The sequence below is a fragment of the Rousettus aegyptiacus genome, unplaced genomic scaffold (assembly GCF_014176215.1).
Source record: "Rousettus aegyptiacus isolate mRouAeg1 unplaced genomic scaffold, mRouAeg1.p scaffold_m13_p_10, whole genome shotgun sequence".
Taxonomy (NCBI): Eukaryota; Metazoa; Chordata; class Mammalia; order Chiroptera; family Pteropodidae; genus Rousettus; species Rousettus aegyptiacus.
In genome coordinates, this window is record NW_023416285.1 from 42,934,784 (window position 1) to 42,949,648 (window position 14,865).

The window sequence follows — 14,865 nt, forward strand, 5'->3', positions numbered from 1 at the left end:
TTTCAAAAATAGGAAAGTTATTGCTTACAAATAAGTAAATAAAACTGTATTCACAAGTAACTTTGCCTTCGATAGAGGTAGAGGCAGTGTCCTCAGTTGGAGAAATTATGTCTTCTTGTGTGGAAGATTTCCCCTTTCTATATTTGTCTTTGAAAAAGAGACCTGGACCATGGTCAGGGTTAAGCTAGATTGCTTCACCTTCAACCAAGGCAGCAGCTACTGAAACCCCAGGAAAGCTGCTATAACTATATGGTGCAGTACCCTAACTTTTGAGAGCACCATGTTAGGGTACACCTACCACATGTTGGCTTCTCTCACTTAAGTATGCCATGCCTTGCCCTTCCCTACTCCAGGGTACCGGTGGGAACGGCAGCTGGTGTTTAGGAGCAAGCTCACCATGCACACGGCCTTCGATCGGAAGGACAACGCGCACCCGGCAGAGGTCACCGCCCTGGGCGTCTCCAAGTGAGTGTATGCCGTTTCCAGCCACTCTTCCCGACCTAGTCATCTGCTTAGACCAAGAGCACACACTCCAAGGCAGTCTTTGGGGAAAACAGATTGCGTTTACATTTTCATATGTGGCTCGACCAGACAAATCAGAAGAAGAAACCTGTCAATGTGTGCATTTTAATTCCAAATTAAAAAACAACAACAACTACTTTGCTTTCCCTGTACTTCAAAGATATGGCAAGGTTTGGTCCAAAGTGAGTTGAGATGGACGTGGAAACTCAGGCTCATTCTCTTTTTGTCTCTTCGTACACATGACCCCACCGCCACAGACACACACTGAGAACTGGCGAGCCTCAAAAGAGCAAGGCAGCGAGCTCTCCAGCCACGGCTGTGCTGAGGCCTTCCCTGACCTGACTCTGTGTCGTGTCTCCTGCAGGGATCACAGTAGGATCCTCGTTGGTGACAGTCGAGGCCGAGTTTTCAGCTGGTCTGTGAGTGACCAGCCAGGCCGCTCCGCCGCTGACCACTGGGTGAAAGATGAAGGAGGTGACAGCTGTTCGGGCTGCTCGGTGCGGTTTTCTCTCACAGAAAGACGGCATCATTGCAGGAACTGCGGTCAGCTCTTCTGCCAAAAGTAAGATGAGATACAAGCTTTTTGAGTTTCCGCGGGTTAAGTTCTAGGGATGTTAATTATGCCCAACACCTAGGTTCCTCTGTTCCCGGGGGTCCCCACTGCAGGGTGCTGTGTCAGTCTCTACCAGTCCTTCACTTTCTCCTTTTTTTATTTATTTATTTATTTTTTTTTTTTTGTAGCAATTGTGAAATATTTCTGTCTTTGAAAAATCCAGAAATAATCATCAGAAACACTTGGTCACCCATGACTCAGAATGGGCAGGTGCTAATATTTCATCACAGTTGCCTATAAAACATTATGGATTCATTTTAAGTCCTTTTTCATCCTCACCAGTCACACCCTTTCCTCCATGTTTTATACTTTGAGTGCTTTGCACGTTTTGTCTCCAAAACAATAATATTGTATTGTTTTATATATTTTCAGTTTTACATAAATATAGTATACTGTATGTACCTTCTGTAACTTGATTTTTTTAATGAAATTTAGTCACATACATAACTGTTAGTCCAACATTTTCATTTTAACTGCTGTCACATTTTTTATTTTTTGCACGAACATGTCAGAATTGATCTACTTTTCTTTTGATGGTCTCAATTTTACCAATGATATAAACAGTCCTTAAAAATGCCCTCTTAATACCCAAGCTGGAGTTACTCTAGAGAAAATACCTCAGAATGGAATAGATTACATCATAGACATACTCTTGAGTTTAACTAGGTATTGCCAAATTGCTCTCCAAAACAGGAGTGCTAGTTTCTTAATCACCTCCAGCAAGACATGCAATTCTTCCAGTTCTTATTCATACTCTGTATTGCCAAACTTTTTCACTTTTGCCAGTCCGACAGCCAAAATACTTTGTTGTTTTAATTTGCATTGCTAGTGAGGTTGAACGTCTTTTCTTATGCTTAATGGCTGTTTCAGTTTTCCCTTGGATAACTTGGCCCATTTTCCTTTTAGATTTACTTGTCTCTTTTTTTTTCCTCCTACTTGAAGAGTTCTTTGTATATTCTGGGCTCTGATCCTTTGTGTTTTACACATCTTACAAATATCTTCGGCCAGTCTGTGGCTTCAGTTTTAACTGTATATATGTTTTTTTCTGTCATACACGTTTTTAATTTTGATATAGTCACATTTATTACTTTTTATGATTTTTGCTTTTCTGTGTCCTAACAAATTTTCCCTTGTCCTGAGACCATAAAGATAGCCTTATTTACTGTCTTTTAAACATTTCGAAGTTTTATTTCTCAAATTTAGGTCTTTGGTCCATATCTATTTGGCATTTATTTGAGGATATGACATGGGACAGGGATCTTCTTTATCTCCCCTGTATGTAAAGTCATTTGTTCCATCACCATTGCTTTAGATGCCACCTCTGTCATGTTCTCAGGTCCCATATGTTAAGTATAGCCCTTTCCGTGACAGACAACAGAGAAGATCCCATGGGCAGTACTCTCTGATGCTTATAGTGCCTTGATACAGAGATGCCGTCACAGTAAACAAATTGTATAATTGTTTTTGAGCCAGTTACTGAGGCTTTCGTGGATGTTGGCTTATTGGAAAGTGTGGTCTTTGAGTTATACTGACCAAATGCTCTCTGGGCTACTGTCCATTGTGTCATCTCAGGAGAGTTACTGACCCTCACTGAGCTTCAGTTTCTTCATCCATGGAATGTGGGTAGTTAGCACCTCTCATAGAGGTGTTGAGAGAATTAAATGAATCATGTATATGAGTTTTGTGAATTTTCAGCTGCAGGGTCTGGCCATATAAATGTTCAAAAAAAAGGTGTTAAAGTTTTTTGTTTTGTTTTTTTCAGAATAATGTCTTAAATTTTTTCTCCTAAGAAGTCTGATTCACAGTGAGGTAGCCAGAGTGTCACTGCCAGCCACTCCTTATGGGATTTTATGTGAGAGTGGCAGAGTATTTTGTCCTGTAGTTCTGTGCTTTGAGAAGCCCACTCTATAAAACCTAGTAATCTAGTAATTTCTGACAGTCAACAGCCCTGTATGTACACTGGTACATCTGTTCTTTGTAGTGTTTAATTTTCAGAATGTTGTTTATATATATATAATTCTTTAATCGTTTATTGCTATCAGATGTTTGATGGAAGCTTTATTTGAAAAAACTGACCAAACAGTGATCGATTATGACAGAGAAGGCACAGAAGGCAGAGCTGTCTGGCGGGGGGCATAGCCCTATCCTAGATCTTCATGCCCTTCAGTTTCTGAGAGAGCTTGTCAGCACTCCTGAGGGTCTCACTGAAGTCCAGTCTCAGTCCTTTAAACCCCTTAGGCTACTGGCACATTTACTCTCTGGACACTTTTATTGGTAAATTGATGTAATTAATCTACTGGAAGAAATATGATTCTCTGCTTCAGTCTCGTGAAAAGCCAAGCTTACAGTGTTTAAGTGCCACATCTAAGGTCACACCCTACTTTATTCTGGGAGTACTTTTTAAAGAGTTTGAACACCATTTAAGTATAGTCTACTTCAAGGAATTCTATCAAGATAAACAGAAAATGAGAACATTTGGACCAGACAGAAAGCCAAACTACCAGTCTAAGAAGTGGCTAAGGCACAGATCACACAAAGTATCTGAAAACCCAGAGGAACTCGATAGTGCCCAAAGTGTGTTTTTAATGGGTAGTAAGTCTTCTGCCAAGAGAAAAAAGTAAAGCTCCAAGTAAAGATACTGGTGTACTTTCTGAGTCCACAGGGTAGTAGACATGATCCTGCACAGAAAGTGTCCACACAGTTGTCCAGAACCCTTTATCCTATTGGAAGATCTTAATTTTTTTTTTTTAATTCTCTTCAGTCAAATAAATAGCTTGCTTGGTTTAATATTACTTTTCCTCACAGACTAAAACAAATAATACAGCCTTCCTTTTGGTCCTTGGTCAACCACATGACACAAACCAGTATAGTCTTTGGCGCCATACAGCAAGCTTTCCCTTTGATTTTTTAAACGAGTGTTTCTTGGCCCAGTGATCAAACATAGAGAGGACCTGTAACTGTTTGATTTTGCCTTTCCTTTAGGTGCAGTCGGTTTCAATCAGAAATCAAACGCTTGAAAATCTCATCCCCAGTGCGTGTCTGTCAGAACTGTTATTACAACTTACAGCATGAGAAGGGTTCAGAAGATGGGCCTCGAAATTGTTGAAGGTTCACCAAGCTGATTGGCGAGCACAGTCTGCAGCCCCCCTTCCTAATTCCCTGTTTCAGCTCGCAGCTCGGAAGGCATCGCAACAGTCTCCGTTTACACATCTCTTCATACCACGTATTTGGAGTATCAAATTCAAAGGGATCATCGAATAAACGGGTGTAGAGTACAGAAATGGGGCAGACACTATTCAGTCGAACAGCACAGGAAGAATACGAGGTGGTTCCCAGGAGCAACATTTCCGACATCCAACTCTCCCTGTTCACTAGCTGTCTCCAAGAGAAAACCCTCACTATTAACTGTCTTTTTTTGTGTCTCATTTTTGTAGAGCTACTTATCCTTATTTGGAAAAACCAACAACAAAAAAGGCTTTTAGAAAATGGTTGTAAATCTGACTTTGCAAGTAACTGTGTATATTGTAAATAAGTTATAAAGGCCTTTTTTCTAAATAAGGACTTAACCTGCCTGTAACATGAGACTTCAAACTAAACCACTAACTCAATGAACTACTTATGGTTTGTCGGACATCTCTCACCAATTAATTATAAATATGTTTTTTTTTAACCCTTAAAGACATTATCGGTGGTCTCCCCCCCCATTCAAACCCAGCCTGTGCACCCAGTGTTCTTTATTTCAAGTTGCCCACAGTATCTCCACTTAAACGAGGCTAGTTACCAAAATAACATGGACTTTCTTTAGGAAACGATGTGGGAGAATAAGAGTTTGGTTGTAAGATACCCTGGAAATATTTGGGCATCTTGCACCTGGCTACACACCACCTCAGTGTTGTTCTTATGTCATAAGACCCCTTGTAAACTTCTATTTGGACTACCATCTGGTCATAGCATACCTTCTTAGCATTGCATAGCGGTGGTTAGGAGATCAATGCAATGCAGGAAACAGCCCTGCCTCAACTAATGGAAATATAATTGCATGTAACCCAAATTAGCTTCTCTTGCATAGAACATAGTAAATATGTGTCTTTGGTGACACTAAAAGTTCTACTATAGCTTATTTTCAAAAAAGGGTAAAAAAAAAAAAAGTGTACAGAATTAACATATAAACCTTGTTGTAAAACTGGATCATGTCAGAACTGCTTATAATTAACCTTTACCATTTAATGCCATCTACCTGAAAACAGTGAGATTTATACTGTATCAATGTCTATTTTTTTGTTTTTGCTATGAATATAATTACAGTATTTTAATATTTAGTTATTTAATTTGTTCTACTAGTTGGTAACAGAACACACAAATCCAGGGAGACTAAAGCTGGTAGGGGCTAAGAGATAAGTTTAGTTTACAGAAAAATGGCTTTGGTGGTGGGATTTTTTAAAATGTGTGTAATGTACATATATATGTATATATATATAAAACAAATGAAACAATTAATCTAGATTTTAACATTTTCAGATATTTAGTGATAATATTATGAACAATTCTAAAAGCCCTGTGATTTGAAAATTGTAGAATCATTTATGGCCCAAGAAAGGAAGGACAGGCCTTCACACTCTCATGGAGGTATCATGCAAAGGACAGTGGCTTTGGCTTTCCCAACTTTTCATCTTTAGGCCCTGGTGACAGGCACACTTATGCACTAAAATGCACATATATGCACATGCGTTCAAAAATAGGCATTGGTACAACAGTAATCTTGTACCTAATGGGCTGAAACCAGCTTAAGAACAAATTTGTTCTTCCTGATAACTAGGTCTCCAAGAGAAAATATAAAGGCTGCTTTAGTGCCTTATGCTTACTAAATTTAAACCTTTATTTACCTAGGTTTGAGCCTACAGTCTATTTATGATTACATATCAAAATTGATTAAAACACTTCCATTTCTAAAAGTTCAGATATACTTGTTAATAAAAGGATTATTGGCATTAATACTTTAACTTGAAGAAAAGTCGTGTTCTGTTTTCCTTTCTGTGTCTTATTCCTCCCCACGCTCCCCCTCACCTTGCCCCATCTTTCTTCAGTTCTAATAAATAATGCTGGATGTTCAACAGTTGCAGGAATTGTGCTCTCACATAATTGTGGGCTTTGCCCCTGTCCAGCCCTATAGATGAGTTGTAGCAGTGTTATTCTACACTTTTTAAAAGAAGCGTCCTCCTTGTGTCCATGAACCACGTTTACCCCAAACCCAATAGCAGAGGTGTTCTTTAAAGACTTGAATATATGAATGTGTGTGTGTAGTTTCTTAAAGGTTATTCCTCTATGTAATATGAAGTTATATGGGATGAACACTTTTAAACTTTCCAACACAACTTCCGTAACCAGAAGATGGAAACCAAAACCCTCATGATAGTATTTCCTCTGGCAGCTGGTGCTGTGGGCAACTGTTTTGTTCAGTGGGATTCCTTTTCTTTTTGCTTCTAATGCAGAAATCACAAATCACACAAGTACACTCACATACATAAACTAATTGTTTCTCTGGATGTCTTTCTATGTTCCATGTAAGTTTGTTTACCAACACATTCTCAGCATGTACATCCACCGTTGTGTGGTCTGTATTCTTTCTCTGAGAGTACCTCACAGGGCTCCTGCCTGATCTTTGTAGTTCATTCGTTCGTTCATTCATCCATCCATTTATTCATCCACGCATTCTAACATTTGTGTGTAGTGTGCAACTGTAATGTTATGCTTTTGAAGAGGAGAATAGCTGCCCATAGCAGCCATCCGTCTGGATAATAGCAAAACACTCTAGATAAGTTATTTTGCACTTTCTTATGTATAAAGTTGGTAGAAACTTATTTTTGCTTTGTATCATTTAAATACATTTGTTTTGGTAAATGAACTGTGTATAAAATATTTATGCCGTTAAAACTGTTTTTAGAAAGTATTTTTAATTTCAGCAAGTTTGGTTACTTGTTGCATGACTATTAACACGGCTGACTTTTTGTGTCAGTGCAATGTATATTTTTTTGTCCTGTTATTAACTTGTAAGCCCTAGAATGGCCAATTATTTGTACAGCAACAGAAGTAAATTGAAGATACTGGCTAAGACTGGATTGATTGTGGACTTTTGTACTATATTGCAGAATCCAATATCTGTTCTTTGGTGGTTATGTAAAAGGCCTGAAGAATTACTATCTAGTGTGCAATCTGTGATAACTGAATGTTCATTGTATATCTGTCTCTGATGCAAAAAAAAAAAAAGGTAGAGTAACACAATTACAATACATGATTAAATGCAATAGTCCAGGTACTTTTTTTTTTTCATTTCAAATAAATACCTACTATTTACCACCCCCTAAAATAGTTGTTTTTAAGCCAGTTCTTCAGGGAAGGAAAAACAAAACTGAGGTCTGATAATTCCCCGACCTTTGTATAGTTCTTTAATAGTTGTGACTATGTCTTTCAGAAGCACCTGCTTAAGATCTCTGCTTGCAGAGATACTGGCTGTTAAGGGCTGGTGCAAGTTCTAGTTTGACCCATCTCTAAAAACCAGCCTTTCTGCATTCTGAACTTCCCAGTCTTGCTGGATTTCGGGGACTGATGAGTGTGTGTGGACAGCCGCAGGGAGAGGCAAGTGACTTCTGGGAGACACAGCCCTCAACTTTGAATGGAACTGTGCATAAAGACTGTATCGCATGGTTTTGGCTCTTTTGTCCTGAGCCTCGTTCTTCATCATATTGTGAAAAGTAAGCAACAGCAAATTATCTGCCTCCTACGCCTGCTGTGTTCACAGCAGGAATGCTCTGGTGTCCTGCCCTTTTATGCAAGCACAACACTTGCTGTCATCAGCTAGTCGTTCCATTTCAGTCTCCGATCTGAGAGTGTTGGAACTCGCAAGTCCATTTTTACTCTTACTATCTTACGGGGTTGTAAACTGCCTTTCCAGTAGAGTGTAGGAAACTTAAGTTTATTTAGGCTGCTTTAGTGACTTGACTATTACTCTTTTTAAAGAAACTAATAGAAGTCCCAGTTCATTTTAAGCTTGAATAGCAGTTCAAAATTTGAGGATATTGTGCTTATTACAAATTCTACCACAATGCAACTCCATTTTAGAGGCAGAAGAAACAGGAATGCCAAGAACTTGTAAGACAATAACTGTTTTCAAAAATAAAAGTCAGTGGTGAAAGAGAAAACCTAGGGCAGTTCCCATTTTTTAATGCAATACTAATAGTTCTAATGACCTCGAGAAGATTTGCAGTCAAGGGTATGTATTATAGAAATTCAGTGTTTAAAGGACAAACATGATCTTTAATTAAAGACCCTTTTCTGCCATTTGCTTCTTCAAAAAATTTTTCCTTTTCCTCATTTTGGCACATTTGGAGCATCAGAGAGGACGCAGTCTAGTGGAATTGGTCTAGCACCGGATTAGTGATTTTTGGTTTATCAGTATTATCATTTTCCGCACCCACTGCAAAACTTTATTTCATTTGACTTTTGTGAGAAATGGCACCAAGCCAAGCTACCACACTCAGAGATAGCATTAGTGTTTTGGAGAGCCCTGGAATCAAAATTAAGAGACTGAGGCTGCAACCGTCGCTGGCAGTGAATTTCTGAAGCTCCTTGTAATCACGCTTAGTGTCTCAGGTTTTCCTGTGTGGACAGCTGCCTGTGAGGAGGTTGGGGGCTAAGATAGTGCTGATTCAACTTTTCGATCTTAGGACCTTTGGATCCTTAAAAACTATATCAAGGACTCCAACCTCTTTTGTTTATGTGGTTTGCATCTATCAACAGTCATTGTATTAAAAATGAAAACTGAGATTTTAAAAATAAATGTATTAATTCATTTAAAAATAATGATAAAATCATTATAGGTTAAATTAGCTACATAGTTCTATGAACAAGAAAACTTTTACAAACCAAAAAATCTAGTGAAGAAAGCAGAGTTGTTTTATAATTTTGCAAATCTCTTTAATGTCTGGCTTAATTGAACACAGGTGGATTCTCATATCTACTTCTACATTCAATCTTGCGATACTTCACTTTGGTTGAAGCATATGAACAAAACCCAGCCTCGCACAGGTATGTCGTTGAAAAAGGGGGGAATATTTTAATAGCCTATTGAGATCATTGTTTCTTGAAGATAATAGTTTTAAGTTTCTTAAAGATTACCTGCTATATGGCATCTGAAACTACATCAATGAACTTTTCATACTCTTACCTTAAAATCCATTGGTTCATCTTGCACTCTGAATGTATCTTTTACCCACGCTTAATTTATAGCATGCATTGGTCATTTCGAAAACATTAGTTCACTAATGTATCAGTGAACTACAGCACTGCTGCTACATACTATAATTTTGTAGATCTTCCAAGTGTTGACTTATTCCATTATGTATCAAAATATCACATTATATATAATATTAATATATCACCAGCAGTCTCAAAAAAGTTTAAGTCAGATTCACGAAGGTAGATACAAGTTCTCCAAATTTTTTCTTAAAACCTAAAGTTTTATCATTGACAAGAAATACTGTTTACTGTTTTCTTTGAAGCTCACTTTGCTAATTCCAAGAGCATCTCTGCCAAAGCACTCTCGTTTGTCAGTTCTTTGCAGTAATAACGGCGTGCCACGAGAAAAGCAGCCAGTTCCGCCCACAACTCAGTTGCACAAGTGCTCTCTGAGACGAACGCTGAGTACTACGGGACGTGGGTGCCTTACGGGTACTTCTCATTTTGTGTCACACAGCTTAAGGTTCAAAATTTAATAAAAGTAGTAATTTTGACTGCTTCTGCAGGGACATTCTTAAGTGAAACAGGTAGTTTTCTTCCTACTGCAAGCACTTGGCAGTGGAGAATAACGTGATTGCTACTAGCAGTTTGGTGCAACTGGCTTGATTCGTGCTTACATTCCTGCAGTTTGACTCGTCATTGCTTTTGCAGTTCAGTACAAACATCAGCACCATGAAAAAAGACAACGTTTTAGTAGTGTGTGAAAATGGTCTTCGTGGTCATAGACCATGAAAAGATTTCAGGACTCCCAGGAGTCTGTGAACCAGACTCTGAGATGTGCTGATCCAAGAAGATGTGTACCTAAATTACAAAATGGCGTTTATGCAAGAATCTCATGTGGGAATAGTGTTCTAAATCACAGGCCTGGGGCTCTCAGCTGGGCTCCCACAGCAACCTGCCACGGGCAAGAGCAGGCCCTGCCACACTGGGCTCAGTGTTGGCGCCACACCCGCTGGTGGAACACCCTCCCCACAGCTCAAAGCCACACAAAGACCAAGAGCACGTCTCTGAAGTGCGAGAGTTTCTATTAAAGTCTCCCTAGTCATATTCTTCTCATCAAGACTCTAAATTTTTGCTAATGTAAAAACCTATTAATGGTAATGTTTTTATATTAGGTACAGTTCTACCTTCTATATAATACACTGGTCAGGAGCTTGGCAGCCGAGAGTCAGTCGAGGGTCTAAGTTCCTCTTCTACCACTTATTTTATGGTATTGGGCAACTTCTCCACATCTGAGAATTTTATGTAAATTTATTGAGATACAATTAACATACTATATGTAAATTTTATTAGAACATCTGCCCTGAGAAAATTGTTATAGAATTAAATCAGGTATGTATATATAAATAAACATGTAGTGCTTACAAGTATGTTCAGTATATTATAGTGTTAATTTGGAAATATGTGCATAAAAGGAATGATACACTACAATGTTTTATAAAGTTTAAATAAAGCCACTGACAGGGAATTCATCTTCAGTCAGAAACAGAGCAGGCAAATGTTGGTGTGGGAAAAGCACTGAGAAGCCATCCCCTTCAGCAGAGGAGATGAGTTCAGAGAGAGGTTGGGCATCCCCGAAGCCATGTCGCTTATTAAGTTTAATTCCTAGCTCTACCCCAGAACTTCCTGGCTCGTAGGCCAATGTCTTTACAACCAGCTCCTGGTTTATATTTTGTGTGTGTGACTGCAGTAAAAGTGTACTTGGAATGTTATTTCTGTAACATCCATGCATAATTATGCCCTCCTTCATCAAGAAAATAAAGGTTAGAACTTCAACCTCAGCCTTCAGCTATCTATCACACTCTTGCTCAACAAAGGAAAATTGCAAGCTGCATTTCAGAGCAGAGGACAGTGATATTTAAAGAAAAATAACTTTTAGGATCTTACTCTCAAGCACTACTAAAATTTCAAACAGATGTACCCTAAAAATCACTCTTTCTGTTCAGAAAAGGAGGCCACTCCTTTGCAGTCTGATTAGAGAGAAATAAACCATGGAGCATAGGTCAGCCTAAGGAGTCTTGATTGTAAACTTAAGAATCATCACAGTCCAGCTCTGCAGACTGATTCTGCAGAGAGGAAGAAAGGAAGATCTGCTAAAGCAATGTTATTTAGTAGGCTGTGGTTCAGGTTTGGATCCACCCATATGTAGGCATTTTCATCCTTTTGAGGTAGCAATTAATGTGTCCATGCTGACACACAGTCCACTGGACCTTGAGGGTGGTGTAGAAATGTCATAACTACCCTCTTCGGGTACTTTCTAGCCTATAAACTAGAGGCTTTCATTCATGTGAGTATCTGTAATTGAATTTTCAGCAAGTATTTCATTCTTTACCATTTCTAATTCAGTGAAAATGATGTTCTCTTCACAATTTGTTTTCGTCGCTTGTAACCTTCATATTCTATTATCATCATCTCATTTTTGATGCTTTATTGAACTCGTATTCTTACTAAATTACATAATAAAAATCTTTCTCAGAAAATTCTTGTCAATGTGAGTGTTGTTTTTCCGCCACCGCGGGTTCTTGGTCTTTTGCGGATATGTGCCTTCTTGTCTGCCCTCCTTTATTTTATATAGGTGTCACCACTGATTTTTATCTTCCTCCCTTTTAAAGGTGGATACTCCTCCCCAGACTTTATATTTGCTGAGACCTAGTGTGAGTTAATTCTCCTTACCACCATGCACCCTTCGTGTGAGGACTGGCTGTTGGGATTTTTGCACTTCTGCCTTTGCCTGCTGTAGTCAGTTCTCAGCTCAGCAGCAACAGTGAGCTTGCTAAGCGCCACATCATGTGTTTCTGCTTTAAGACCCTGCAGGGCTCCTCACCTCATTTGCCCTCATTCACTGCTCTGCATACATGCCAGGCCCACCCCCGGGCAGGGCCTTTGCCCCTACGGTAACCTCTGCCTGTGAAGATCCCCACCCAAGTGGGCTCTCTTCCTCCTCCACCAGCTTCAGGTCACCTTTTAAAGAGGCCTTCCTTGACCACCCTGCAGTATTTACAATTTTAGTCTGCCTGTCTCTAAATTCCCCATAATTGCTGTTCTCTCCTTTGTTCTTCCCTGTAGCATATACCACAATCTGATGCGTATTATTTGTTTTTGGTGTCTCCCCAGTAAACTGTAAGCTATATGGAGGCTGATATTTGTGTCTGTTTTGATCACAGCTTGGCAGAGTAGCTGCTTGATGAATTTGTTGAGTGAAGGATTTAGAGGTAGCCCTTGACTTACTGTCCTTCAACTTTTTTGTTGTTATTGTAGAAACATTTAACATGAGATTTACCCTCAACGAATTTTATGTACAGATTAATTTATAGATAACTGCAGGTACAGTGTTACACAGCAGACCTCTAGACTTGTTCATCTTGCACAGCTAAAACTTTATGCCCCTCGAATAGCATCTCCCATTTCCCCCTGCCTCTGGATCCTGGCGACCATTGTTCTACTCTCTGCTTCTAGGAGTTTAAACTAATCGAGATACCTCATATAAGTAGAATAACACAACATAATGTTATGGACTTTAAATGTTAATCCAATATTCTTTCGTGGAAATCTTAAGTCATCTTTCCTGTGTTGAATTTGAGCTTTCACATGCCACATACCTGAATACCCATATTTCAAACTTTCAATGGGGTTTGATCTTAAACATCCAAAGTTCCTTTACCCTTGGGGGCACTCTTGAGAAAAGCTCCCTCTTTTTACAGGGAGAACCACCTGCCTCCCAGCCCATAGTAGAAACTGCAGGTCAAGGAAGAAAGCCTGCTCTCCTCCTAGTCCTGACACTTCACCGGAGAAGTACAGATGGCAAATAAGCATGTGAAAAGACACTCTACATCATGTATCATCAGGAAAAGACAAGTTAAAACACTACATACCTATTAGAATGATCAAAATCCAGAACACTGACAAAACTGAATGCCAGCAAGGATATAGAACAATAGGAACTCTCATTCATTGCTGGTGAGAATGCAAAATGGTACAGCCACTTGGAAAGTTTGATGAGTTTCTTACAAAACTGAACATGAACTTACCATATGATCCAACAACCACAGTTCTTGGCTTTACCCAAAAGAGTTGAAAAATGATGTGCACTGATGTTTTACAACAACTTTATTCATAATTGCCAAAACTTGGAAGCATGCAAGATGTCCTTTAGTAGGTGAATGGATAAACAAACTATGGTATATCCAGACAATAGACAATAGAATATCATTCAGCTCTAAGAAGAAATAAGCTATCAGCCATGAACAGACATGGAGGAACCACAAATGCGTTACCAAGTGAAAGAAGGCACCTTGAAGAAACTACATACCATATACTTCCAACTACATTCTGGAAAAGACAAAACTATGGAGACAGTAAAAAGATCCAGGGTTGAGGTGGGGGTAGGAATGAATAGGAGAAGAACAGAGGATTTTTAGGGCAGTGAAAATACTCTGTGTGATACCATAATGATGGGTATTTGTTATTATAAATTTATCCAAACCCAAAGAATGTACACCACCAAAAATGAACTATAATGTAAACTATGTTCTTTGGATGATTATAATATGTCCATGTAAGTTCATCAGTTGTAACAAATGTACCCCTGTGCTTGGGAAACGTTGATAATGGGGAAGGCTATGCATGTGGCAGGCAGGGCAGGGGAGTGGCAGAGCAGAGGGTATATGGGAAATCTCTGTATGGTCCCCCTCAATTTTTCTGTGAACCTTAAACTGCTCTAAAAATAAAAACTAAGTCTTAACAATGAATGGTAAGGGAGGGAGCCACAGCCAGGGAGAAGATATTTGCAAGTCCTATACAGCAGGTCCTCAAATAAAATTCTTTCTTTTAACATCATTTCGTTATAATGTTGATGAGATGCCAGAGGATCTTAACTCTCATTTAGATCAATTAGCATATGATAAAACTGATTTTGTTATACATCATTTCACCACAGTTCCAAGAACCTATCAACAATGTTAAATGAGGGCTTACTGTATATGATATGGATTTGTATCCATGATATATAATGATGTCTTACAACTCATTAAGAAGAAAAAACATCCCATGCAAAAATGAACAATGATGAATAACATGAAGGATAATATACAAACGGCAAATAAGCACATGAAAAGATGCTCAACATCATCAGCCATTCGAGAAATGCAAACTAAAACCACCTTGAGATACCTCCAGACATGAGCTAGAATGGCCATTATTAAAAAGATGGACAATGCTGGGTTTCAGTGAGAATATAGAGAAACTAGAACCTTTGTACATTATAGGCAAGAATGCAAGAAAGCCACTTTGGACAGTCTAGTCATTTCTTTAAAAGTTAAACTTATCATATAACCCAGCAGTTGTACCCCTAGAACTTTATCTGAGAGAAATGAAGACATGCCCACACAAAGACGTGTCTACAAATATTCATGGCAACATTCTTCTTAAGAACCAAAATT

The 14,865-nt window shown here is 38.8% G+C and overlaps 1 protein-coding gene across 9 annotated transcripts in view; it reads left to right on the forward strand.

Annotated features, from left to right (window-relative positions):
- Positions 1 to 7,437, forward strand: part of WDFY3 (WD repeat and FYVE domain containing 3) — a 223,490-nt gene extending 216,053 nt beyond the window's left edge. For all 9 annotated transcript variants that reach the window (XM_036227766.1, XM_036227765.1, XM_036227769.1 and 6 more), the window contains 3 exons: positions 354 to 465; positions 887 to 1,084; positions 4,118 to 7,437. In XM_036227766.1, the coding sequence (XP_036083659.1) occupies positions 354 to 465; positions 887 to 1,084; positions 4,118 to 4,241 (434 nt within the window). In that variant the 3' untranslated portion in view covers positions 4,242 to 7,437. The remainder of the gene's footprint in view (positions 1 to 353; positions 466 to 886; positions 1,085 to 4,117) is intronic.
- Positions 7,438 to 14,865: the final 7,428 nt, after the last annotated feature.